Genomic DNA, 23627 nt, shown 5'->3' on the forward strand with positions numbered 1-23627 from the left:
CTGCATGTGGCTGGCTGGGGATATCTGTTTTTAGATCTAATTTAGATGTTTTACTGTGTTTTGTACATCTGTTTGTGTGTGTTTTTAGTGGAGGGAGGAACATCGTGGTGACCGGATCTGGCTTTAACCTGATCCAGACTGCAGTCCTGAAGGTCCAAGGAGACAATTCAATAACCTTTGAGGTGTGTCTTCCATTTCTGTTTTCTACTTCCTTTATTTATCAGCCTGTTGATTATCCTCCTCTAAATGTTCACACACTTCACACTTTCTCTCAACTCTCAGTCCTACAATTCTTTGTCTCTGAACATTTCTACTTGTCCATCTGTCCCCCCTCTAAAAGTAGCAGCACTGTCCATTGATCTCCACACATCTCATGAGCCCATGACGTTGGTGTGGATTTATTCAAACTCTGTAAAGCATGCACACACACACACACCAACAAACACCCATCTGCACTCCGCCATACTTCCACTGATCAGAGAGAGAAAGTCCACAAGCCTGTATTACTTAATCTCACTTCTCAGGCTATAAATCCTTAAAATGTGTATGATTGCAGCGTTTCACACTCAGCAAGATACAACTATGTTCCTCGTCCAGCTCAATCAGGTGGATTGAGAACTTGAATGAGTTGCACTCAGCGTGCCGCTGCCCGCCCTCCAGTTTTACTGGGCAGTGTTAAGCAGTAGCAATTTTGTTCATTTAATTTAAAGGGCTAAATTTAATACTGGCATTAACGTTTTTTTTTCCCCCTGCTACCCGGGGGACAGGAGAGATTTGGAAAGACTCCTGGCTGCCACAAACTAGCAGCGAATGTAAAGTGTTATCTCAAAGGCCTTGGCTGGTCAACTTCATAAGCTTCTCTTGGTTTAAGTCTATCCACTGAACTGCACCCAAATATTTTTGGCGGCCAGTTTGTGGTGAAAACATGTTGATTACATTGTGGGTCAGGTCAGCGGCTCAAAGAAGTGAGGGTTTTTTTTGGGCTGTAAAGACCCTGCGATTTTTGTTTGTAATTGTAAACCGAGACTTCTGGAGCTGGTTGCACCAGCTGCTCGTAACTTTAAACTTAGCCTAGTTACAAGAGAAATCATAGCTAAATGGAGATGTGAAAATCACGACATTAGAAGAACTACTTTGGGTAGCACCACCCAAAGTAGTTCTTATGAATACATTTTGACCGCTGATTTTTCAGATTTGTAGAACTTTTGTGATCCTCTGATTTTTCATTCATCAAGTCAAATTGTAATTTATTCAATGCTTCGGTTCATGGATGGAGCCAGGCTCGCTTTTATACCCGTTACCCGTAACTCGCTGGCTGTAGCTTCATACATATCCACCACTTATATATATATATATATATATATATATATATATATATATATATATATATATATATATATATATATATATGCACTTATTGTAAGTCGCTTTGGATAAAAGCGTCAACTAAATGACATGTAATGTAATTTCTCAAAATGTTTGACCATTAATTTGACCACAGAGCAACATATTGTATGGTCAGAAGAGACTGTCAGTTCACGGAGATACTTTAAGGTAACAGTTTAAAGGAGCAGTGTGTAGGATTTAGTGAAATCTAGTAGTGAGGTTGCAGATTGCATTCAACTGAATACCTTTCCGCTCACCCCTCCCTTTCCAAACGTGTCGGAGAACTACGGTGGCCTTTTAGGTAACGTTAAAAACACAAAGGTCCTCTCGAGAGCCGGTGTTTGGTTTGTCCGTTCTTGACTACTTTAGAAACATGGCAGTGCCAAACTTGGGATTCTGGGAAGCTATATGTAAGATATAAACGGCTCACTCTCTAAGCGAACAAAAACACGGTCATTATACACAAAAGAAAACATAGTTATGAATGTTATATTCCATTTATGCAAATAAATCCTTCACACTTTTGAGGTAAAAAAAAAAAAAAAAAACTACAACTCACACAACCAGTCTCAAACTTTATAGTAGGCCAGCGAGCCTTATCGGATGTAGCCCACGCCTTTCGCCTCGTCCTCTTTGAAAAGCTTAACTGTGTGTAGGACTGTCGGGTTTAGCTGTCACACACGGTATTGTCAGCATCGAAACAATCAGAGAGTGACAGGAATATCACCATCGGTCCAGTTAATCAAAACCAACAGAACAAAGCCAAGAGGAGGAATGACTGAGTTGTGATTCATCAGAGGAGTGCTATTCTACGACGGCAGATCGGGATTTTAGTAGAGTGACTGAAAAGAGACGCATACTTTTTACTTTACCAATTTTACCAAAGCCAGACTTGTCTCCCCCTACAACGCTAAAACGCTCATCACTCACACAACAAAAGCTTTAACTCATTGCCTCGTTGAAAACACCCACTGTTTGCTTTTCTCTCTCTCACCATATTTCCTATGTTGAATACAGCTATATTGTCCTTTTTATATCTTACTTAATGTGTGTTACGTGTCAACATAGAGCGTTGCATTGTTATTAAAGTTCAGTTATGTTTTACTCCCCTTCTGATGCATTCAGAACGCCCACGAGAAGAACGACACGGTCATCCAGTTTCGGTCTCCGACAGTAAACAGCTCCCTGGTCCAGCCTTTTAAAACCTTCATCCAGCTTGACAACTGGAAGAAGGACCTAAAGCCCTTCGAATACTACCCTGACCCCAGCTTCAACGAGCTGACCAAGAAGGTCATCACTGAGGCCAGCATCATCATCGTCACTGTAAGTGCAGGCTGCTCGGGTCCCTTTTTTAATGCTGCAGTTGTAATATGACAGCACAGTGTCTCTAAGAAATATGCCTCTTTGTGTGAAGGAATTAAGATAAATGGTGTTATTATCTGACTTGAGGATAAAAATGGAAAAGATGCTGAATTGCAGTTGCTGCGCCACATTTTCACTCTTTAGCTGCTTGTGTTAAAGATGGGCTTCATTGCATATAAACGTTATGCAAATAGCAGTACATTTTACATTTTAGCACAGTTGGGTTATTCTTTGGGAAGTCAAATGAACTGAGGCAAATATACATTAGTAGTTGCATTTATTCCAACCCTTTTTAAACGATAAAAATACTTAATATTGTAATATTTTAAATGCAAATATCTTTTTCTCTGAAAATGTCCCCCCCCCCCCCCAACTCTGGGTTGGTCAGGTAAATCCCATGGGTCATGGGAGGATTACCAGGGAGAAAACTCTTCACACTCAATCTCAATTCAGGAATGAAGAATTTTTGGTTACAACCGATAAATATAACATTTTCTTGGTCGTGGTCATAGGCCAAAATTATTAAAAACCTTAAAGGGAACTTTGCAGATTTTCAACTGGCTTTATATCTTTACACGTGAGTGGAATGTGCAAATTAACTATGTTCGGCTTGCCTGTGAGCTCTCTTTAAGTTTCCCTTTGAGTACATTCAAGTATATTTAGAATTAGATATAAATATGTAATAAATATAAATAACTAAATAGTGTCCAAAAAAATAGAGAACATTTAACATTTTTGCGTCCAGTGTTTCATGAAAGCATGACATACAAGTAGCCAGCTGCTGATTCCACTGTGCTTCACTGGTTACAGACAACAAGTCCAACAGCGGACCATCTCTTCATCTCTGTAGTAGTTTAGCCAATAGCAACATTTCTCTCATCTCTACTCTGTCATCAATACTCTAACATGTTGACGTAATCATGACGTTGGCTGTAAAAGGGTCTATACGTCACCTTCTTCCAGATCAGCCTCCAGATCCGCCAATAGCAAGAACCATTGCAGCAGAAGGCAGTCACTAATATATATTTAACTTTTCCCTGCTCACCCTGTCTTGGTTCTTTTAACAATAGTGACTGGGTAAAGTTTACATAACGTACACTTTACCCAGTCACTATTGTTAAAAGTTAAAGGTTTATTTTTGCAGATACATCAACTCATATGTTTCATTAGTCATTATCCTATAAAATCTCCATAGAAAATATAAAAAATGTCCATCACAAACTCCAAGGTGGAAGTCCAGGGTGATCTCTTTGTGCAGATACTTGGTAAGTACTGCAGTAAATTAGTCTGGAAAGGCATCCGCAGAATAAAAAAAAAGAAGCCTTTTCAATTTCTGAGACGCTGGTTTACTTCACCTTTCTTATATTGCAGACTGCATTAGAATAATCACAAGCATGTCTGTAGATACAAAAGTGTGCTGCAGAATCTCAAAGTGTATATTGCAATGCCAGAAGTGTGGGATTGACTGGAGCTGTGCCGACAGTGTCTTAACCAAGAAATGACTTAGTAATGTGCTTACAATGAATATAATCTTAATCTTTCTAAATACCTTTGGCACGCATAGTGGAGCCGTGAAGAGCCGTTATAAACTTTACATCCATTGCTAATGAAAATGTTTTTAATACTCATCATATGACGGGTCTACTTGATGGTGTATAAATGCAGTAATTAATTTCTCTTCCATGCGGTTTTGTCAAGACACTTTGAGCATTACAGTCGATCTCCCCCTGCAGGGTCGGGGATTCTCCAAAGCCATGACGGCCAAAGAGGCTCAAGCGTTTGTGGGCGACGTTCCCTGTCTGGTGAACACACTTCAGGATGAAAAGTTGTTTCTGGACCCCCCTTCCACCACGCCCAGCGCTCGCTCCAGACGGCACCGCAGAGACACTCGGCCTGAGCTGCTGGACTTAACGGTCAGAACAACAAACGTCAGGCAGACAGGAAACATTTCCTAGATCCTTTACCTGTACACTGTACAAATACTCCATTACTAGTTAAAAATATGTAACTAATCAGGAACATTTTGATATCTACACAAAGCAGAAAATTGCCCCATACATTGTTGTATTAGAAATGTGTTCAACATTGAAGAGAGAAAAAAGAACAGTCTTTCCCTCTAATATGTAGTCAAATAGATGTCTACAGGTGCATGAAAAGGAAATACTCAAGTGCAAATATGTCAAAGTTGAATTTAAATGCACTGCTTGAGTAAATGTACTGACACAGATTTGCAGATTGGAGCACACATGCATCACGAACCTTCACTGTACTTTCTCCCTCTGCGTGTCCTCTGTTCATTTGGGGACCCCATTTTTTCTCACTGGTTGAACAGTTTTCATGTAGCTACAGGCCCTTTTTATAATTACATTTAATTATAGCCGAGCCACAATTGTGATGAATACTGTAATCTCTCCTCGAAGTGAGCTGTTGTTTCACTTCTGTGGCTGCGTGCTGCAAAATGAAGTGACACCAACGGACTTTAGAAAGGTGCAGAATACCTACATGGAGAATGATTGACTACAAAGTGTCAAACTCAATGCACACGCATTTGTGCAGTTAATGTCGGCCCACCAACTTGCACACAGCCCCAGCACTCTAGAGATACGGAAAGTTCCCGCAGTTGAATTTGCAGAACTGTGGGAAATGATATAGATGTCCCAGTGTCCTCTCCAACGCTGTCGAATCTTTCCCATCGACACCTACCTGAATAAATCTTGGGCTGAAATGTCAAGAGCTTGTGCAGATAATACGATTCCCCTTCTCTCTCTGTGTGTTCATCCACAGATCAAGTTTGGGAAAGGGGAGTGGGTGGTCGGCTCGGTGCAATACGAGAAGAAGAATGATTTGTCACTCTACATCATCATCCCTGCTGTCATTGTGCCCATGCTGCTCATCATCGCTATCTCCGTCTACTGCTACAGGTGAGTTGAGCTATTTTTGGGTTAGCAGATATACCGTCTTACTATTTCCCCTACTTTTTAGATTAGATTAGTAAAAATGTTTATTATCAGAACCTCCGGTAAATGTCACATAGCACTCAGTTTAGGCCTTTTTTATTATTATTATTGTTTGACACATTTTTTAGATGCATAACTTGCTGGAAAGGCCATTTGTGTGTGTTGTTGAAAACATAGTTAGCTAACAGTAAACTTACGAACCAACGTTTTTATGCCAGTGGTTCATAGCTCCAGCCTTTTTGCCTTGTGACCCCTTAACCCTGGTGCTTTATTAAATTTGGCTTTACGTCCCACTGCTGTTATTATTACAAAATAATAACAATAATTGTAAAATCTATTTTACTTTAAATACTTTTTTTACTTTTCTTGTGACCTTTTAAAACCCAGTTTGTAGAAAAGTATTGACGTGCCAAAAACAGGGCTTGCACATTTGATGACCGGGACGTTACTTAAGTTTGGGGTAAAATAAATGTTAGAGAGGTGTACAATAACACCCTATTTGACCACAAACACATACACCTAAAACTAAACCCCTACAATGACACACTTTTTGTTCTCTTCGGTACATATTAATGCAAATATGGTATTTTTCTCAAACTGCATTGTCATAATATGACACTGGTTTTAATTTGACCTCATCAGTCTGTGCCTTTAGAGGTTCTCCAAAAAAAACACAGGCGGCCATGGGTCAATTAAACTTGCAAATTTTCTGCTGAATATTTATAAAACCCTTACATCAGTGACAGAGTAAAAACCAGCGCTAAAAATATATTTTTGGGAGAATCAAAGGAAACACTGCGGCTAGGTTATCAGCCAACTGTGCCGACTCTTACAAGAGTCTTTAAACAATTAGACCTCTGAAACTTTTAATTCTTTTTCAAGTTTAAATTCCTTCTTTTTTTTTTAACGACACATGTGTTGTGCTTGTTTAATGTGTCCAGGAGAAAGAGTCAACAGGCAGAGAGGGAGTACGAGAAGGTGAAACATCAGCTTGAGAATCTGGAGGAGAGCGTACGGGACCGCTGCAAGAAAGAATTCACAGGTACCAACAGTGCAACATCGCTAATGTGCTTCTAAGAAGCTATAAAGTAATGAAGTGCTTCATAGCTCTGATTACATTTATTTGATGCATTGTATTACAATGAATTAAATCAATTATCCTGCTTAATATCATGTTATCGTCATTATGAGGATCAGTTTTGCAGTAACAGTAATAGAAAACAATCTTTCACAGCTGAAATTATTTCCCTTCGCTGCCCGTCGCAACATAATGATTGAGACAGACGAGCAGCACACAAATGAGAAAAGCTGCTTATTAAAAATGAACAAGGTACCATTTTCTTGTTTTTTATCTCGCAGACTTGATGATCGAGATGGAGGACCACACCAACGAACTGAGCGAGGGCCGAATCCCCTTCCTGGACTACAAAACCTACACCGAACGCGTCTTCTTCCTGCCCTCTAAGGACGGTGCCAACGATGTGATGATCACAGGAAAGCTCGACATCCCAGAGGCTCGACGGGCCATAGTGGCTCAGGCGCTCAACCAGTTCTCCAACCTCCTGAACTCAAAGACCTTCCTCATTAATGTAATTATACTGCATGTGATTATGTGAAATATGTTAATCTACTTTTATGTATGAGAAGCAGTGGGCAGCTTCTATACAGGACCCAGGTAACAGGCTGGCGAAGGGGAGAACTGGTTTTGACGTTCATGGTTCTCAGATGATGTATCTTAATGACTTTGGTAATCACCTGATTTGTTCTCTAACTTCATCAGCAGAATGGCTTTTGTGCTTCTAAGTGAAATTTTTCATATTGAACAACATTTTTTATTCAATTTGTCGATATTTATGTCCCCGAGAGGATCATTTGTAACAGCGTTGGTGATCCCCCTGACATATCGAGCCATAATCAGGTCAAAATGACCAAATACCTCCAAAACTATTGACATTCTTTATCGCCTGAGCTGTAATTGTGTTTACTTAATTATCCAATGCTAGCATTCTAACATACTTTGCTAAATGGGGCGCATAATGGATCAAGATGTTAGCATTTATCAGGATGATTAACGTAGCTTGTCTTTCGCCCGTTTCTTTATGTGTGTGTGTAGTTTATCCGCACCCTGGAGCGCAGTCATGACTTCAACGCCAGGTCCAAGGTGTACTTCGCATCCCTGCTGACGGTAGCTTTGCACGGGAAACTGGAATACTACACCGACATTATGAGAACACTGCTGCTGGAGCTGATGGAGGAATACGTCCACAGCAAGAACCCTAAACTCATGTTGCGCAGGTGAGTAAGGAGCCCCTCCGTGCTGCTGCTCAGTACATACTACTACTCGTACAGTACATACACCTTGTGTTTATTGCAAATGAGCAAACGTTTGGCATGAAACTAAGATGGCCATCATGATCATACTGCTAATTATCAGCATGTCAGCTTAGTGATTGTGAGCCTGTTAGCATGCTGAGGTTAGCTGTCTCTGCTGGAAGACCTCGGAGAACAGCTAGCATGACTGTTGACTGTCCCGTTTGGCAACTTTTGCCCTGATATCATTAATATCCTTATTTTTAAGCTCTCTATTCAGAATCACTACATATCTCAACCCTGGCAGCAGTATAATTAACCATTTTAGGAGGACTGGGATTCACTTCAAGAGCCAGTGGACTGTTTCATTCTGTTGCCATGTTGTCTGCTGAATTGTGCACTGACTACTGTAGTGCACTATCAAGAGCCAGACGGTTGCTTGATCTATTCTAGTCCTCCTTCTGTTTCTCCGTCTGTGTTTTTTTTCCTCCAAGTCCAATCACAGAGTATTGTGTGATTCTTCTTTTGCTATTCCTCATCATCATCCTCTTCATCTTCTTAACCTATAGCTCTTGACCAATTGGGGGAATGGGCTGAAAATTGCTTTTGCTTGTTTTTGATTGCCTCGAATACATAAATCCAATTATATTGGTCGCATTATGGCTTAATCTTGCACCGGGAGGATTTTTCAATGGATACTGTATCTCTTAAAAAATGCTGAGCCTGTTTAATTGTATGAATAAGCTCCAGCTCTCAATTCTGATCTGAGCAAACTGATCAACTGAAGCGTACATCACCTGCACCCAACATCTAATCTGACCTGAATTTTATTTTAAGAATTGAGAGATCAATTGTTATATTACAAAAAAATAGCAATGCATGAGTCATACATTCTTACTTAAAAAACAATGTTGTGATTGGCATGACATAACACTATTTATTTCAACAAATGAATTGATATTTTTAGAATCTTTCCAAAATGGCAAAATCCTTACGTAATATTACGTAATATTAATTGCTCTGTGTTGTCTCCCTTGGCTCACAATGCCTTTGTAAAATTAGAGTCTGTAAACTTCATTGAAGTATTTAGCCCTCAGAAAAGAATCTCCAATCCTTGCTTCTTCTTTTTTTTTGGTTGTTCTTCACCCTCTTCACCACTGTAATGATCATGTCGAGGTCAAATCATCCACTGATGGCGGCCTCCTCTCCCTCAGCAGGACCCACTTGTCTGAACGTACAGTCGCTCATCACTGCTGGGAAGGGGTTATGTGAATTGAACTGTCTGCTGTGGCTAGGCACGCTGAGACTAGATGTTGTGCAAGTACACAATCTTAATTATCCCCCAATGGAGAGGCTCATTATGCTGATTAGACCATTGTGCCAACACAAGCCCCCTTATATACAAGACATCTAATTAGGCATGCTAGCAGCTAACGATGGGCGCCACCAGTGGGTATGTGACATTAGCATTGACGATCTGTCAAGTGACCACTGACATGATTTTCAAATTAAAATATACTGATACTGACATGCTGTGCAGGCATTTCCCTTTTGGGAGATGCACATAGTATTTCCACACTTTCAAGAGAGTACAGTGAACATAAAAGAAGTTGTTCAACTTTTTCCAGGTAAAACACAGTAAACATACTAGAACATAAAACACAATAAACGCATACAACATGTTACAAATATGTAAAGACAAATGCTAACAAGCTCAAATTAATCATTGACAGCATAACATCCAGTATGGACGAGTAATGACTATTTATAAGAGGTTTCTGAGTTGTATTTGGACAATGATATTAAAATCTCCTGTCTCTCTGTTTTACCAGGTCAGAGACAGTGGTGGAAAGGATGCTATGTAACTGGATGTCGATCTGCCTTTACCAGTTTTTAAAGGTAACAAGAGTTTGAGGTCACTAAAAATGTATTGTATGCAATCTGTTATCTTATACAGAAAATGTGTATAATGATATCCTCCAGCATTAAACTGTGGGCTAAGTGCATGGATTTCTCCATTGCTTTCATTAGTGCTCTGTATTGATAATGTGCATGTATCTGTCTTCTAAACTGCTAATGACAACAATTAGCTCCTTAACAACATCTGGAAGTCTAAAGCGCTGTGTGTGTGTCTGTGTGTCTGTGTGTGTGTGTGTCTGTGTGTCTGTGTGTCTGTGTGTCTGTGTGTGTATATTAGGACTCTGCAGGAGAGCCCTTGTACAAACTGTTCCGAGCCATCAAGCACCAGATTGAGAAAGGGCCCGTGGACGCCAGAGTGAAGAAAGCCAAGTACACCCTCAACGACACGGGCCTGTTGGGCGACGATGTAGAGTACTCTGTCCTGGTGAGATGGACGGACTCACTCACACACACACACGCATGTGCTCACACACAAAATGCAGTTACTTAAAAGCTTTTTGTGAGCATGTGGACTTTCACAACATGTTTTACCAGTTTGGGGATATGATCCGGTTGAGCTCCCAACATATTCTGTGTCCTATTGAGCATCTCGGCTCTTTTAATAATAACAAAGCTGAAATGCTGCAATCAGAGAATTCTTAAATAGAATATTCATCGATCCATCTCTCTCTCTCAATTCAGTTTAGTTCAATTCAATTCAAAGTTACCAAAAACAATGTGGCCACTGCATTAAAACACAACAATAGACTCAATATGTTTAGCATGAAAATTAACATAACAATAACACAACATTACAACTGTAATATATTAATAATTAATCATTGAAAGGTCGTTAAACTCTTTTAAATCTAGGTTTAGAGTTATTTTCATATTTTCATTTACATACTAATTTTTGGAGCATCAAAGAGCCACACTGTTGCACTGAATGACATGTTCCTGCATTACAATAAACAACGGCTCTGTAATAGTAGACGTTCCATATTTCAGGTTCGAAAAACACTTAATCTGCCGTATACATCTGTTTTCTCTATTTAGGCATTTTTCAAAAAAAGCATTTTTCAAAGAAAGAATTTGTCAAAAAAGCATTTTTCAAAAACAGCATTTTTCAAGAAAGCATTTTCCAAAAAGCCCGTAGTGCATAATCATACCTCGTTTTTTTTTTCAAGACTATGGGTAAATATACAAGTACACCACCACTACCCTATACTGTTTCAGTTGAGTATTTTCGGGGTATTATTGACGCGTAACATTTAAAGCAAATCATGAGATAAATATTAATAGCAACTATATCAATATCAATATTCATTATGTATGGATTCTCTATCTAATTATTTGTGTATTTATTTATTTTTACAAATGTAGCAATTTATTCATGCTCAAAAAAGATACAAAGTTTAAAATGCATTCCCAAACTTGATACTACTTTTGACCAATATAAGTAAGAGAGTGAACAAACAGCGATGCACACTTCCAGAACAACTGACCTTGTGAGGACCACAGTACTCGGGCCGCATTCATACATAGTCACACAGATTTTTGGTCTTGAAAATGCCTTTCATGGGGACCTCCTAGAAAACTACATGGGGTGTTTTGAAGCTCGTGGGAGGGGTTTTGGTCCCCACAGTGACACCAGGATGGAAGTACAAGAACATACACATACACATACACACCCAGTACAGTTGCCATGGTAACCACCAAAAACCCCCAGGGCGACTGCCCGCTTTTGTGTGACATCCATTTTCAGTGTCAATGTTTTCTGCTCGAAAACGACACAAACAACACATTCCTATATAGCGGCGAAAGGCCTGGCCGGAGGTACAAGTACTACTTGTTGGTACAAGCGACCTCCTCAACTTCTCCTCAATCTTCCAAGCTGCACCTGCACCTGCTCTTTGTCTATTTGGACAGTTTACAGAAGTCATAAATGGCCCGTGTTTGTCTCGCTTCGGTATCGTGTTTCAGTAATGGAAGCTAATGTGAACACAGCTGTTTTCTGTTGAAGTCAGCACAAACAAAAAGACCCATGGGTAATGGCGTTGTCGAGGACAATTACCAAATTAGCCTGAATTACACGTCTCCTGCCGTGATGGATCGCCTTCTGTGATTGAATTACAGGAGGAGGAAAAAACTCGATGGGCTAGATTTTACAGGCAGACACTGTTTCCTGTTTGCTTTAAGTCACAGCATGGCTCGTCTCATTCACCTCAAAGACGCAGACAGGCTGACGAGATTGCTACGGCGGGTGTCTCATTTTTGAGTCTGTCGAGTGGTCAGTTAGTTATTTCTGATTGTGGGAGGCGAGGTGGGTCAGAGATTGCCCCCGCTGAGCCTTCGTCATTAGCTGGCCAAGGTGACAGGAGACCTTTCAGGTGTCACCACAGAGAGCATGTGTGCTTACAGAAGCCTGGTTGCCATGACGACAACATCCCGACAGAGGGGACTCTGCATGTGATTGTGTAGGAGGGTGGCTGGGTGCTCTGGCCATGTTTTAATATGTCTGCATATTTCTTATTTGTGTGTTTTGCTGCGTCTGTATATGCACTTGCTATATTATTGTATTAGAGCTTAACGTGTGTGTGTGTGTGTGTGTGTGTGTATCTGTGTGTTTGCCAGACCCTGCAAGTGCTGGTGCAGGGCGAGGGTCCGGATGTGACGCCCGTCAAGGTGCTGAGCTGTGACACCATCTCGCAGGTGAAAGAGAAGATCATAGAGCAGGTGTACAGGAACCTGCCGTACTCCCAGCGGCCCAAGGTTGACAATGTCACACTGGGTGAGTAAATGAGGGCACACAAGAGGATGAGCTGAAGAGATAAATGTATAACAATGATGAATAATGTAAGCCTTACAGGGAGGGAGGAGGACATCAAAAAGGAGAAGCTATTTCAGTCCTGACTGAAATGCCTTTTTAATTCAATCAGAATGCATTTGTCTAAATAGATAATTGATTCTTTATTTCATTTTAACTTAATTTGATAGATTGGTTTGAAGATGATCTCTCTTTCTGTCTCTGTTTGTGGAATATAATAACTAAACAAAGTTTTTGCTCACTACTGTAGTCAGGAACCTTGGGGACTAACTTGAAAGGCAAATGCTCTATAGACATTTTCCAACATCAAAGGCATTTCTATTCCCACGCAGGCTGTAAATCTCATTCCTTTATACATTTTAGATAAGCAGAGATCCGTCTTCTTCCATGGTGAATCGGAAAGATAACCCCCTTATATTTGGTGGTACTTGTAAATTAATCATATGTCACAGATGTTGTTGAGTTCAGGTCTGCCGTGGTGGCGGATTCTTTTTTTTTCTAAATTGAAAGTGTTGGGGTGCAAATAAAAGTTTAGAATGAGATTTAAATTATTCAGAAAATACTGATCCGTCAATTCTTCAGCCAAAATTAACTCAATTGTGCCACTAAATCTCAGGGGGAGAGAGATAAAAAAAAGGAGAGAGAGAGAAGGATGGGTAGCTGGATTTATTTCAGACCACATTAGTAGTGAATAACCTCAGGGTAACAATGACCGATGATGAAATAAATGCAAACCGCATTGAAATTTGGACTCATGGTTTAATGCACTTATTGTAAGTCGCTTTGGATAAAAGCGTCAGCTAAATGACATGTAATGTAATGTAATGAAATAAAGAACAAAAAAAAACGTTGCAGTATGGTGACACGTTGCCAGTCACAACAGTCGCAGAGTTAATTAATTGACTTCCTCTCTGCCTTCATCACAGAGTGGCGCCCGGGCTCGACAGGGCAGATTTTGTCAGATCTGGACCTGACGTCCCAGAAAGAGGGCAGGTGGAAACGCTTCAACACCCTGGCACACTACAACGTGAGTACTGACAACGTTTTAGTGTCTCGACGAAACATGTTTAAAATAGAAGGGATGTGAGGAGGCAGAGGGGAAGTAAATAGCTTTCAGTGGGCGTGTGGATGTGAATGGCGTTGCCTATTTTCACCCTATTTCACTCAAAGGCTGAGCTGTACATCTTGTGTCAGTCACAGTGGTTGGTGTGAAATCTGTCTTTTGCACATTTACAGCTATGTGATTATTTGATTAATACTCTTTTAAGCTAATTACCCTATTTACATGTGTATGCTATTAACAACTAGTTTAATCAACGTAAATGTGTAAAAACATGTTATTTTTCTGACTTGCATGGCGATAAAAACATGACAGCATTCACAAACAATCCGGACGTGTACTCTGCAGTTGCTTTTTGGCTAAAAAGAAATCCCTGGGTGTCCTGTTGACGCGGGGGGTTCGAAGTGATGATCCTAACTGTGCTGGTTTGAGTCCAGCTGGGGACTTTAATTGCACGTCAACCCTCTTACAGGAATCGTTTAACTTTTGGAAAATTAATCTACTTACCTTCTTGCAGAGAGTTAGATTAGGAGATTCCTACATTTCAAATGTGTCCATTAAAAATATGACGCCACAGTCTGTTAGTTAGCTTAGCACAAAGACTGGAAAGGAGGGGGCGGGGAGGGACAGCTAGCCTGGCTCTTAATTAATGCACTTTAGAGTTGCTGGTTCGGCAATATTATGTTACTGTTGGAAAGAATCAGACTAGCTGTCATCCTGTTTTCAGTCTTTGTGGCGAGCTAAGCAGCAGATAAATGTGTGCCGCTTAATCAAATATTGAAGAAAACACCACATAGCCTTTTTCCTTCAGTGTTTGCCTTCATCAGTTTAGCAACATGCCAGCAATGTATTATTTATCACCACCAGCTAGTTGAAAGGGCCTGGACTTGGTTTGTTCTCGTCAGCGTTCCGTGGTCGACAGAAGGCCACTAAATCTTCTTGGCACTGTATTGATCCAAGTGAAATAAAAGGTCACTTGCAAATATCCCCTACGTGTCCCCCTATTCTCTCCTCTCTCAATGGTACTCCTCTTCTTTTTCTTCACCCTACTTGCTGCTGTCTTGCAGTTGTTCTTAAAGGACAACCTTGCTGCCATAGATTAATTGTGTCAGATTAGTGCTAATCACAGTATTTGTGAGTTCAATAATGGGTTGACGCCAAAGAAAATGGCCTGTAAGTACCCCCCCATAAAGGCCCACTGTTGCTGTCCACTCAATCGCATTGATTATGAATTAGTTCTGTGCCACTGAAAGACTGCTCAGTCACAGCACCTATTAAAGGTGTGTGTATTGTATAGTGTGACTTTTCTGTTTTCTGTCTAACAAAAGACTATTATGTGCATTTCAGGTGCGCGATAACGCCACATTAGTCTTGTCCAAAGTGTTCTCCATTCAGCAGAACTATGACCAGAACCAGGAAAACCATGGAGAGCGTACGTATATCTCTAAATACCACATAAGCACACACTTGTTGAAACGAGCATTGATCAGGTGTGAGCTTGAGGATACAATGCTCATCTTTGTTTCTTATCCCCAGGGTTTATGTCAGCATCCCCACTCCCATTTAACATGCTAATGCGTGTTGTTTTATGTATAGCGCACTTTTGAGATTATGCTGAAATAATATGCACTTTCATCTTCTGCCTTTTTAATGTTCATTTCAGAATAGTTTATTGTTTAGCATTTCCTTTTGGATATTCTCTCTGCATCAAAATTCAGTTGACAAGCACCCTCCCTCTTCATCATCTGAATGTCTTCTGTCAGAGTGTGTGTGTGAATAAATACGGGCCGAGAAGAAAGTTTTTAAAGTTTATTGTTATTTTTTTTCACCGCCTCCAGGGAATGCACTGCTGGAAGATGACAAGGTGTTTCACTTGGTGAGGCCGGCGGATGAACTGGATGAGATCAAATCCAAACGAGGAAGCATAAAGGACAAGTCGATGACCAAAGCCATTACAGAGATCTATTTAACACGACTCCTTTCTGTCAAGGTACAAAGACAGGCTCATTTATTCAGTCAAACATGTGTTAAGTAGTTATCTATTTCCAACTTAAATTAATTGCTTCTGGCAGAAAATGCAGAAAGCCTGAATATCTACAGTCACATTAGGTGCAAATGGATATGTCTCACAGCTGTGATATTTCTGTCTCTGCCCCGTCTCACGTTATTTGTGGCCTCTTTCAGGGAACACTACAGCAGTTTGTAGATGACTTCTTCCGCAGTGTGCTGTGCTCTGGGACAGTGGTGCCACCGGCTATCAAATATTTCTTTGACTTCCTGGATGAGCAGGCACTGAAACACAACAATGTGGACGAGGAGACCATCCATATCTGGAAGACTAATAGGTAAGAGCACTGTACGCCTGCAGACACAAATACCGTTTAATTTGTAGGTACTGGACGGTAAGTAGTGGTGGAGGAAGTCCTCCCATCACTAACATAAAGCTACGATGAGGAACTTTAATTTTACTGCAGCTGGGTCTGACAGTGTGACCTCCTCAGGTCTTGTTTCTGGTTCTCCCGTTCCTCCCTCCCTTCCAGTGGGCCCAGCAATACGGTCTGGAAGCATGGGGTTGGTATTGGCTCCCAGAGGGAACCGGCGGAGCAGCGAGGCGACGCTCTGCTCCTGGCCCAAAGGGGGAGCTGCCGCTGCCAGGCGTGCAGCTCCCCCTCCTCGCCTCCTGATGTTGCCTTAAATCAAACACAGAGGCGCCATTGGCCAGTTCTAGGTTCCTCACAGTCTTTCTTTAGTAGTAGAACTGTTAACAACTTATAGACATTTACTTTGTTGTGAACGTTCACAAGCCAAAATGTTGGAAACCGCTTTGATGGAGCGTCATATTTATAAGCTCATCAAAAAGTGTTTTAATGCAAAAGCTGAAAAGTAGGCCTAACTTCAAGGTCCAATATTTCCCTTTGAAATGTAGTGAAGTAGAAGTATAAAATAGCATCAAATGGAAATACTAAAGTATTGTACAATTACCTCAAAATTGTACTCTACGGTGCTTAACTAAAATCTCCACAAGAACACACACACACACACACTGTCTAAGTCTGAGCAACACCACGTATCCCGATGCCAGAGTGCTGGAGAGTTATAGTGACTCTCCAAGAAATACTTGTCCAAGAAAGAGCTGAATACGAATGCACAATTTCCACTCACTTAGTTTGCAGTTTTAATCTCCCCGCTCCCATGTGACATTTAAGTGCATAAATTAGTGTCACGTCGGCTGAGGCTCAAGCATACAAGTCAACGTGTTGCATTTAGATGCCAGTGATTGACGTAAGGCTGGCAAGAGAGCAACCACACAAGGACAGGAGATGAGCGATTTAATTACTTACCAGACTCCACACCACGTTCTGCATCCACCCGTTCTGTTTATCAAATCAACTGAGGGCCATGTATTAAATATGAATGTGTGTGTGTGAGGCACAACAACAAACAAACATGGTAATTATGTCCCAAGCTAATTTAATTCTGTGATTATAGCAACATTGCTATTTTTGTCCTTCTATTGTATTCTCACTGCAGCTTTCCCCGGAGATATTACCAAACCAGTATGAATTTTACACGGTTTGCGCTTCGCGTCTCAGATGGCCCGGGCAATTGCACGGATCAGGGAGGAGAGTTGTTTTTTTGTTTTTTTTTGGTAACTACTGTATCTTGGGCATTCTTTTGAATACACAAGGTGGCGCGACGTTGAAAAGGAGCGTATGGAGCGTGTGTTTTCCTGTTCAGAAGGGAAATTAGCGAGCATACTCGAGCATCACTGTAAAGTCGGTGCTTCGAGTTGTGAAGCTGCACGCGCACCGACTTGAAAGGTCCAAGTTTTGGTGTCGCTTCAGAATTTCTAATCACTTTTTTCGTGACGAGCAGAAAAATCATCATTGACAATTTAGATGCCTTTTGTTATCAGGAACTTCTCAGAGGTTACTTTTTTTTCCATTTTTCTTTTCATTTCATTATCATGCAACGGCAATGATTCTCAGAGAGGTCAGTATCACATGAAATAGTAATACAAATTGACAATCGAGGGTATTGTTCTGAATAATATGACACCCGCGAGAAAGGATTTTCCTCCATCCCTGTTATTATCTTGTACTGCACTCAATTGCACCTCAGGCAAGTGCTCTTACACATGAAACGCCTCTCTGATTCAAATTAATTCATAGATGTAATGCGCTTGATCCCCCCCCACATTCTGGAGCAATAGTAATGATAACAACTGCGATCTGTTACTCCTTTTTCTGCCGCGCAGCCTTCCTCTGCGGTTCTGGGTGAACATCCTCAAGAACCCCCACTTCACCTTCGACGTCCACGTGTCTGAAGTGGTGGACGCCTCGCTCTCCGTCATCGCCCAGACCTTCATGGATGCCTGTACCAAGAGCGAGCACAAACTCAGCCGGGTGAGTGGAAACGGGAAGGAGGAGGAAGAGAAAGGAGGAGGGGGGGGGGGTGAAGGGGTGAAGGGTTGAAGGGGTGAAGTGAGAGGGCAAGAGGGAAGACGGGGGAGATCAAGACGATAAAGTGGATTACATGAGAAGTAAAACGGAGGGAGAAGTGGGAATGTCAAAGGTCTCTCAATCTAAAGTGCCGTTGTTTTCATTGTTGCGTCCACTTTTTTTCTCTAGGACTCTCCAAGTAACAAACTACTCTATGCAAAGGAGATCTCCACTTACAAGAAGATGGTGGATGAGTAAGTCCTGTCAGCACAATATTCTTTCGATCTGTGGTTTTCATGTCAGTTTCAAAGGCTTCTTTTAAGAGATTTGTCAATGACAATTGTAGAATGTAGTGATTAAAACATTGTGTGTGTGTGTGTGTGTGTGTGTGTGTGTGTGTGTGTGTGTGTGTGTGTGTGTGTGTGTGTGTGTGTGTGTGTGTGTGTGTGTGTGTGTGTGTGTGTGTGTGTGTGTGTGTGTGTGTGTGTGTGTGTGTGTGTGTGTGTGTGTGTGTGTGTGTGTGTGTGTGTGTGTGTGTGTGTGTGTGTGTGTGTGTGTGTGTGTGTGTGTGTGTGTGTGTGTGTGTGTGTGTAGTTATTACAAGGGCATCAGGCAGATGGTTCCTGTCAGTGATCAGGACATGAACACTCATCTGGCGGAGGTGTCACGGGTGAGAAACACTGCTGTCATTTTCTGTTCCACTTAGATTGCTCTGCTATTAAAGTTATAATCCTTAAAGTGACACTCCTTCAGAGTTCAGTCCCAGTTCAGTCCCAGTGAAAAGAATGGGATTTTGCTCAGGGTTTATGAGTCTTTATGTTGATACATGTGCTTCAAGTTTTCAGAGTTGTGGGCATAGTTTTTCTTGAATATAATGTAGAAAACCTGTAATACAGCCTTTATTTCTCGAATGTCGCCGTAGACGACCAGTTCTTAATACCGCAATTCTATAAGCATTGTGTTCATTTCATCCGTGGGCAATTGAATAGGTTCAAATTGACTCAACATATTTTTATTTCAATGAAAATCTTTAGGATCACCACTTCAAGCTCTCAGTCCTTGTTAATTATAAGACTTCCGTGGTTACCGCGGTAACAGTAAGTGAGGTTTAACACTACAGGAACATTCCCTTCAGCAGCTATTTGATCAGAAATACAGTTGAAGAGCAAAAATCATGTTGTTTTTAATAGAGAAGTCCGTCAGTAATTTGGCCGAGGAATGTCGCCATAGACAACCAGTTCTTAAGTTGCATTCTGCAAATTAGGTTACAATTTCCACTTAATTTGGTTGGAAACTGCAGTTGAATGTGAACTGGATGGAGTTGGAAATTCAAGGCTTGTACTTGTACGAGCAATAACTTTAATAAGGTTCTGATACAGATGTAGGCGAGGCTGATATCAATAAGAGAGAGAATGTTTTATTCTTATTATTTTAGAATAGAATGCCTCTTGGTTCATTTTCTTGTATATTGCCTTTAATGAAACCTGGAAACAAGTAAAGTACATTGCTCATTCGACTCTCTATAGTTTCACGATTAAGTTACATTTTCTCTTTAACCCTAATTGTCTTTTTATTTTCTCCAGTCTCACACGGACAAACTGAACACACAAGTGGCTCTCCATCAGCTTTACCAGTACGCCAGCAAATACTATGATGGGGTAAGAGGCCCTTCTCTTTCCTATCGCACCCAAAGGAGACTCTTCCACTGAATGCACTACTGCCCACCGTATTATTGCTTTTCCTTTTTTTCCCCCTCTCTCTTCACTCTTGATATGCCAGAAGAGTGATTGTATGAAATTTTAATTGAAAGCATTTCTGTGGGATGTGAATTGGAAAATTGCTCTGGGAATTGATTTTTAAGCGTCCATTGTGCATTGCCACTTGAGGTCACGAAAAGGGGATAAACAAAACCTAATGAACAAGTTGGATAAACAAATGGGGCTGTCAGTCTCCCCTAAGTGTTGCTTGCAAACAATAACAGCTTATATGACGTGACTGTTGATGTCAAATAACACCATTCTCTCCTCCCACTCTCCGCCCTTTTTCTTCCTTCTTTGTCCTGTCCTCATTCTCTATCCTTCTCCCCCCCCGTCTCTGTTTCCTCGCCTCTCCGACATTCCTCTTTTGCCCTCCTCTGCCCAATTCTTCCCTTATCATTTCTGACTTCTCCCTCGTCCTCCTCTATTTCTCTCCTTCCATCCCTCTTTCAGATCATCGCATCCCTGGAGGAGGACCCAGCTGCCCAGAGTAAACAGCTGACCCTGCGGCTCCAGCAGATAGCGGCCGCCCTGGAAAACAAAGTGACTGATCTCTAACCCACGAGTGGAGGGAGGGAGGGAGGGGAGGGGAGGGGAATGGTAGGATACCGCCAGTGACTACAGGGGCTTATTTCCTTTTTTGGAGAATAAAACACGGAAATAAATAAAGCTGAGAGCAGGCTCATGTGGTCATGTATATTCTAGTTCATGGCCCTGGGACACATTTTCTGTGCTGTGGAGTAGCGGGGACTAGTGAAATGCAGATGGAGAGCAAAGGGGGAGAGAAAATGATGTGTTACACTGTCATAGGTACGCCTTAAAGCTCACTTGCCAAACCTTAAAGGTCTGCGCACTCATTCATGCTTCACTGAATATTGCTCCCACAATGCAGTGCGGTAGACCTATCTTTGAGAATTAAGCCCCTCTGTGGAGCACTGGCACAGGCGATAATCAGATGTTCAATTTCCTTCGGTCTAGAAAAGGTTTTAAGAATTGTATTATATATTTTTTTTATTGTGCAGTCTTTATGCGGAAAGCTTTATAAGGAAAACAAATTATCTTTTTAAATGGATCACCGTGTGGTGCGAATAGTGTTTTTATTAGCCTGTGTGTGTGTGTGTAGATGTCTGCGTGAAGTACAACATGTGAACAAGAGAGTGCGTTGCTAAATTTTAATTGTGTGTGAACGTGTGTGAATGTGTGTGCACACACAGGATGCCTACTGTCAGGCGTGAAGGCGAAGGGACGCCTGCTTTCCGTCATTTTAATCCCCCATACCCAATGACACGCTGGAGCCTGTGCTCTCACCGAGCTGTTTGACTGAGACCAAAGCGTCCTCACAGGGACACTGGTTAATCGAGCAATGTACAGGCTCCTGTGATTGACAGGTCAACAGTAGTTTCAGCAATGTTTGAGTCAAATAATTTTGACTCAATTTGCTTCAAGCTGGATTGCCATTTGTGCTTGTGGAAATCGATAATAGCACAGTCTGTCTCCCTTTATTGTACAGTGCCATGATACATTCCACTTCAACTAAAGCACACAAGGACATTTCAAAAGGGTTATAAGACATTTCTGGTCATATTTTTTTCTTCTGTGCATTAAAAGTGTTTTTTCTTTCTTTTTCTTCAAAGTGTCAGCTAGAAGCAACTTTATTCTGCCATGGAACAATGTTAGCCCTGCAATAATGTCAGAATACCATGAGCCACAATCGACACTCACATTAGCTTACTATGTGTATTCACATCCGGTAGCAATTCAGCAATATGTTAGAGAAATTTCCAAATAGATTCATTTATTGCTCGTGTTCATGATTTTCAGTGCCATTTTTTGTATTTTTTTTTTTTGTATTGCTCTTGTAATGTTCCAAATAGTCATCTAGCATCGGGCCACTAAAGCTATGAAATAGACTTTTGCTGATTACCTGCCACAGATGCAATTGGTACTTGGTATGTTTTGAACAAAACAACAGTGATTCTGGCCTTTGTGCGATGTTCAGGAGATCAGATTCAATCATGTACATAATTGTTATCGTAATTGAGTTGTTGATATGTCAGTGTCAGAGCCGAGGTGTTGACAGGGTAGGAATGAGGGTTTGATATTTCTTGGGCCATTGAACGCCACCATGCTTCATCCCTTAACTGTGGGTTTTGCCGTTGACAGATGATTTAATTGTTCTCCCCGTATCTGATCGTGGATGTGTGTGTAGTTGACGGAGCATAACGAGCTCCAGAGACCCCAGAATGTTAACGATTCCTGCCTTGGCGAGAGACAGAGAGAGAGAGAGGTTTGCACAGACCTCGAGCCTGCCCGTCTGCCTGCCGTCTCAGCGTGGCACCCTGGCATCCCGACCAACAGCACTTGGCACTGCCCACTCAGCGCAGTGCAGAGTGGCACTCTGTATAATGGAATCAGCAGGGGAGGCTTTCGATCTTAATTGCGTACCGACCGCAGACTCCATCCTCGTCTCCGTTGTTGTTTACTGCTGACTCCGCCCTCACTGACAGAGTTGATGCGAGAAGCTTCTTTCAGAGCCTTTCTTTAACCAAAAATGTGCCTTATTGAGTGGGATGATACATATATATTGTTTCTAAATTATTCTATTGGTAACTTAGGTGATTATGATGACGATAGTGCTATAGACACAGCAATGTATTTGGACTTGTGATATTATGTGTGCTGTCTAAATTTGCTAGATGCCCTGCTGCAGCCATGTATGTGCCAATAGGCTGAAGAAATTTCAGTATGATTTCTTTTATTGTTGCAGTTTCGATGTTTGCATTTCCTTTGGGTGTCTGTTGCGTGTGCTTAGTAGAACTTTGGTGGCTAGAGGGCAAAAGGCCAACATGAATAAATGTAAAACAATGTGGCCAATGTGATTTGGGTTTCCCTTGAAAATGTCTGGCATTCCTAAATTAGTCCGAAATCAAAAGGGTGTCCTTATGTAGATTGAATATAGCGCAAAATTGTTCCAGCGGTGTTCATTTCTTTGCCCTGTGTTTCTAAGCTGTTCCACGGTGTGTACGATAAATGACTATCTATACTCGACAAATGACCTTTCTTACTGCTGTGCAGTTATTATTTTTATTTCTCGTTTCCTATAGCATATAAATCTTTGTAAAACATGTTGAAATACTGTATCTTAACTGTATAATCCTATGCATTGAGTCCTGGGACAAAAAAACAAAACAACAAAAGAGGAAAAAAAGCTGTTTGTGCAGTTGTCGAGACTATTTACCATTTTGAAACTTGTGAATGTGCTGTAATGATAAAAAAGAAACTGGGACACTCCATTTTCAGTGCAGGACCATGAACAGGAGCCAACTTTTCATCCGAGGCAGCGCAGAAGATTCTCGATCTTGCACCTGATCTGGTTGTACCGGATGAACTTAAATTTGACAAAAGGTTGTTTGTGGACGGAGCGGTTACCCACAGATTTCATCATACACTCCTCCGTGAATAAACTCAGAGACATATACGCCCTTCATATCTGCTGTGTTTCTTTCACTTTCAGAATATTGATTTGCGTCAATTGAACACTCGCCTCGCATGCATATTGCATGAGTTACAATCACCTTGTGATGGAGTAACACTTGCCCCAGGTTTCTTGTTGGAGTGAACTGAATC

General features: G+C 41.2%; 1 protein-coding gene across 3 annotated transcripts in view; it reads left to right on the forward strand.

The window, feature by feature from the left end:
- The window catches only part of plxnb2b (plexin b2b), a 106873-nt gene extending 86308 nt beyond the window's left edge, over window positions 1-20565 (forward strand). For all 3 annotated transcript variants that reach the window (XM_034535592.1, XM_034535594.1, XM_034535593.1), the window contains 19 exons: window positions 89-182; window positions 2512-2709; window positions 4482-4661; window positions 5533-5669; window positions 6647-6747; window positions 7065-7294; window positions 7819-8000; window positions 9848-9914; window positions 10213-10359; window positions 12549-12705; window positions 13668-13768; window positions 15149-15233; window positions 15640-15791; window positions 15986-16146; window positions 18060-18207; window positions 18433-18497; window positions 18838-18913; window positions 19827-19901; window positions 20454-20565. In XM_034535592.1, coding sequence (XP_034391483.1) covers window positions 89-182; window positions 2512-2709; window positions 4482-4661; window positions 5533-5669; window positions 6647-6747; window positions 7065-7294; window positions 7819-8000; window positions 9848-9914; window positions 10213-10359; window positions 12549-12705; window positions 13668-13768; window positions 15149-15233; window positions 15640-15791; window positions 15986-16146; window positions 18060-18207; window positions 18433-18497; window positions 18838-18913; window positions 19827-19901; window positions 20454-20558 — 2461 coding nt within the window. In that variant the 3' untranslated portion in view covers window positions 20559-20565. The remainder of the gene's footprint in view (window positions 1-88; window positions 183-2511; window positions 2710-4481; window positions 4662-5532; window positions 5670-6646; window positions 6748-7064; window positions 7295-7818; window positions 8001-9847; window positions 9915-10212; window positions 10360-12548; window positions 12706-13667; window positions 13769-15148; window positions 15234-15639; window positions 15792-15985; window positions 16147-18059; window positions 18208-18432; window positions 18498-18837; window positions 18914-19826; window positions 19902-20453) is intronic.
- Window positions 20566-23627: the final 3062 nt, after the last annotated feature.

This window comes from Cyclopterus lumpus, chromosome 6, assembly GCF_009769545.1.
Source record: "Cyclopterus lumpus isolate fCycLum1 chromosome 6, fCycLum1.pri, whole genome shotgun sequence".
In the NCBI taxonomy this organism is placed as follows: Eukaryota; Metazoa; Chordata; class Actinopteri; order Perciformes; family Cyclopteridae; genus Cyclopterus; species Cyclopterus lumpus.